The 4332-nt window shown below is 39.2% G+C and overlaps 1 protein-coding gene across 1 annotated transcript; it reads left to right on the top strand.

Annotated features, from left to right (window-relative positions):
- The first annotated feature begins 258 nt into the window (after window positions 1–258).
- PHOSPHO2 (phosphatase, orphan 2) lies at window positions 259–985 on the top strand. The gene has a single exon (XM_009700607.1). It carries the CDS (start codon window positions 260–262, stop codon window positions 983–985), a length of 726 nt encoding a protein of 241 aa, XP_009698909.1. The 5' UTR covers window position 259.
- The last annotated feature ends 3347 nt before the right edge of the window (window positions 986–4332 follow it).

Genomic DNA, 4332 nt, shown 5'->3' with positions numbered 1-4332 from the left:
TTCACATTATCTATTTTAAACAAGTTTGATACCAAACTAGAAGTTTGACCTTTAGAGACTGCTTTTTTAGCTTCAGCACAATTTCCCATAGCTGTAGTGGCCATAAATAGTTTACTTTGTTTAGATATTTGTCCTAATGCTTCATTTTCTTGCAGAATTTTTCTCTTCTGAGCACAAGATCAGGGTAGGAATTCAGTACTTTTGTTTATATAAATAATTATCTTTTTTTGTTTGTTTTGGAAACTATTTTCTGACAGCTATGAAATTTCTGTTGGTTTTTGATTTTGACCATACAATCGTAGATGAAAACAGTGATACCTGGATTGTGAAATGTGCTCCTGAGAAAAAACTTCCTGATGGATTAAGAAACTCCTACCGACCAGGACACTGGACAGAATATATGGGCAGAGTCTTTGTCTACTTGGGAGACAATGGTGTCAAAGAAGATGAGATGAAGAGAACTATGACAACAATTCCTTTCACTGTGGGAATGGTAGATCTTCTGCATTTTATTGGCGAGAACAGGGAGTTGTTTGACTGCATAATTGTCTCAGATTCTAATACAGTATTTATTGACTGGATTTTGAAAGCTGCTGACTTCCATAAGGTGTTTGATGAAGTGTTTACAAACCCTGCAGCATTCAGCAGTACTGGCTATCTTACTGTACAGGACTTCCATGCTCACCATTGTGCAAAGTGCCCTAAAAACCTTTGCAAAAGGGAAGTTTTAAAGGAATTTCTAGATAAACAGTTGGAGCGAGGAGTAAGTTATACACAAATTGTATATGTAGGTGATGGTGGGAATGACTTATGTCCAGTAATGTTTTTGAAGAAGGATGATATTGCTATGCCCAGGCAGGGGTATACCTTGGAGAAAAAGATTTCTCAGTTGGCCCAAAGTCTCAGTCCTGTAGAGTGTTCTGTTCTGGTTTGGTCATCTGCTATTGACATTATGTCCTACCTGAAACTGCTTATAAAGGAATAATTCAAATGATAAAAGGAAACTAATGCAGTTATATTTTATTTTGCTGGGAGAGAAAAACTGCATGTGTATAAAAGCGCAAAATTGTAAAACTGGGCTGTTATCAGAACTTATGTTTTTTAAACACAATACAAAATGTTTATGTTCAGTCCTGGCAATAGTGGGAAAGTGAAGTTAAAACGTCTTTCTAACATAGTATACATTCCAATGTAAGTGGAGAAGGGGGGTTGCAAGAGGAATTGCCATTAGTCTTAGTCTTCTCCCTTCACCTATAAGCCTTTACTGAATACGTAACTGACCTTTTCTGTTCCATATGCTTAGAGGAAAGAGTAGGATTAATGCACAAAAGAATGAAATGCTTACAGAACATTAGGTGCCAGGACCGTGGTTCTAGAACTGTTGGCTTTTATACTTCTTTGATCAGGATAAATGTTTAATTTTGTAAATTATTTGGTATGCTTGTAATCTTGTTTGATCTGAAGATGCATTTATATTTTCAATACACTAAATATTTTACCAAACAAAATTGCTTTTTAATAGCTTGTATTACCTTGTATTGTAAAGACAATAAAAGTTACTGTCGCTGACTAAAGCAACACATCTGATGTGTGTAAGGTATTCTGCTGGCCTGTGTGTCATCAGGCACCTGTTCTTGTAAGGGCCTGGAGAGAGCGAACACAAGTGTAGGTGTCAGCCTTTGGGGAACACCTTCGTTTATTTTGTCAGTCAGACCCCTTCTCTTCTGGAGAGCGGTAAGAGTGTTGCTGTTTTGTTTAAAGAAAAGTCACTCTCCCTTTCTTCTGACTACCGCCCTGACAGTGTGCTGCTGCCACTCCGTACAGAGCTAACGATCTTTCATGCTGACAGCTCACAGTCAGCCAGGTGCTTTTTTCTTGCTGGGTTTCTGCTGCAATGCACAGGCTCACAGAATGGTGCATATGTATACATGTTGACGCTGATTTTATCTGTTCACTCTCATTCATGTCTATAGTGCAATCCTCTCTTACAGGCTGGAAGGGGAACGTCTATGTCCATTTTAACTTTTTAACAGAATTGTTCTGTATTTAAATAGTTTAAGGAATTGTTTGTGAACATGCAGTCTTTCTCTTTACCACTCACACTGAGATGAGCCCCAAGGCTTGGGCTGTGCATATAAAGAGATTAAAAATAAGTCTCATTAAAGTTAAATAATGTATTTTCATGCCAAATGCTTTCCTTCTTATAGTCCCACAAAAGGTCCAAAATAGTCTGCTGCTATTGAACTGATGTCTGATTTAGCTTAAGTGCCTTAATAACTAAGAAATTAGTCCAACTTTTGCAGCACTTCAGTTGCAGATGTCTGAGGAGTAGCTCAGCAGCCTGTGATTGCGGTAGCTGGCTTCCTTTGTTTTCTGTGCAGCATTGTTCTCATTTTCTTACTGACATTTGATGTTGTCACTACCTTCTTTTTTTCAGTTGAAGATTTTTAGGAGTGGTCTTGCCTGTTTTCAGGCTGATAGTGTATAAATTAAGTTTTCCTTTGAATAATTCTTTGTAAATGGTTCTGCTTTTAGCCCTTCACCTATTTTAATGAATTGTAGAAGGTTGCTTTGAACAGTCTGTTGTCTAACATGTCCAGAATAATATACCTGAGTTCTCAGGAGCATTGCTTTAATGATGGATATTTGATAAGTGCCTGAGATGTTTGTACTGGAGATCTTACCCTATTGTCTTGTGCAAGGGCACGAAGACAGCATCTGAAGAACTAGTGGGTCTCAAGTTGTGGCAGGTTTAAGTTGTCTGATTTACAGGTCATACAAAAGAATGGTAATGGCTGTTGCATAGTACAATTTTGTATGGTTACTTTTTTTTTAATTTTATGTCTCCTGTGTTCTAGATGTGCTGCTGAATGTTCCAAATTCTGCGCTGGTCTCTTCTGTGCTTTTCACAACTTCCTTGTGAGAAAGCTTGCTTTCAGTTTGTCCACAGATCTCAGTTACTGCTTACTTAAAAACAAACAAACAAAAACCTAGCTTTTTCTTCCACTTATATTAACTATTGTTCTTTCAGCCTTAAGGAAACTACCTTGTAGTTTGCTGTGAGAGTGAGAAATGGAGTGAGAAATTCATCTTCATGCTCAAAAAGGGGTGCTTTTTGTGGTTTTGATGACAGTACCGAAGCAGGGGTTGAGAGCACATTAAGCAAAGTAGACTACTTGAAATATTAGCAATTATGATCTAATCATTTCAAGTAGGGGGCAGAGCTGATGCTATTTGCTAGACAAAGTGCATGTTGGAAACAGGAATTTTTCAATTCCAGTAGGTAGGCCATTAAGTTATTAATACGAGGTCTTGGTGGTGGTGTGTGTTTTTTTTTTTTCCTCTTAGTAAAAGAGAAGAGACAACTTTTCTGAAGCACCACACTTTCTAGATTTTTCCACATTTGCGTATAGGGAGGGGAGATGAGTACTTCCAAAGGGTGAAGCTGGTTTAAGCTGGTAACCCAGCCAAAAGTGAAAGGGAGAAGCTCCTTGAAGGGATGCATGTTCAGTACTAAGTATTACTGACCTCCAGTCTTGCTGGCAGTTTAAGTCAACGTGCTCTTTGGGAGGGAGATGACTTAGGTAAAGATGTTATGAAAAGAAATGCACAATGGAAGGCGTATGTGTGTATGGGAAATTTTCTATATGGTAACAGGTGTGTTGTTGTACACCAGCTACTCTGAAGAGTACTTAGCCTTAGGATTATGGGCTAGTACGATGGCCAAGATGTGGGAGAAGTTCCTGCTTGTCCACAGGAAGCTGATGAAATGGAAAGTGGAGACCAAAGCTGTTGGCATGGGGATGTATAAACAGATTCGGGGCTGTGCAAGGAATGCTCCAGAGAAAGACGTGGAGTGAGTAATGTGGCTGAGGGACAGGCCTGTGTCAGAGACAGCAGGGCTACTGCTAATTCCTGGGTTATGCCACAAAACTCCAACTTCCTGGGCTAACAATGCGTCAAGAGTGGCTGAAAAACTGAAGCTAAAGATGTGTGAAGGGTTTGTTGGTTTTTGTTTGGATCAGCTTATTTATGTCTTGTGTTACTACATAAAGGCCAAGGGCAAGTGTGAGTCCTGTTGCACAGTTAGCATGTGAGGAAGGATGGCTTCCGGTTTCCAGTTCAGAGTCCTTCTTTAGTTCGTGCTTCTGGTGAGCATCATGGAGGAAGTACCACCAGTAATTAAAACAAAAAAGTGATGCTTTTTAAACGGTGTAGAGCAGGAGCTCTCCTAATTTCTCGTTTTGGGTATTGCTGGCACTTAGCTAATGGTAACAAATATTTATCTCCTTTTGGTAGGAGAAACCGCTGCCAGCCCTTTCAATCCAGGAG

The sequence above is a fragment of the Cariama cristata genome, unplaced genomic scaffold, assembly GCF_000690535.1.
Source record: "Cariama cristata isolate BGI_N322 unplaced genomic scaffold, ASM69053v1 scaffold41545, whole genome shotgun sequence".
Lineage (NCBI taxonomy): Eukaryota > Metazoa > Chordata > Aves > Cariamiformes > Cariamidae > Cariama > Cariama cristata.
This window is presented reverse-complemented; position numbering and strand designations above follow the sequence as displayed.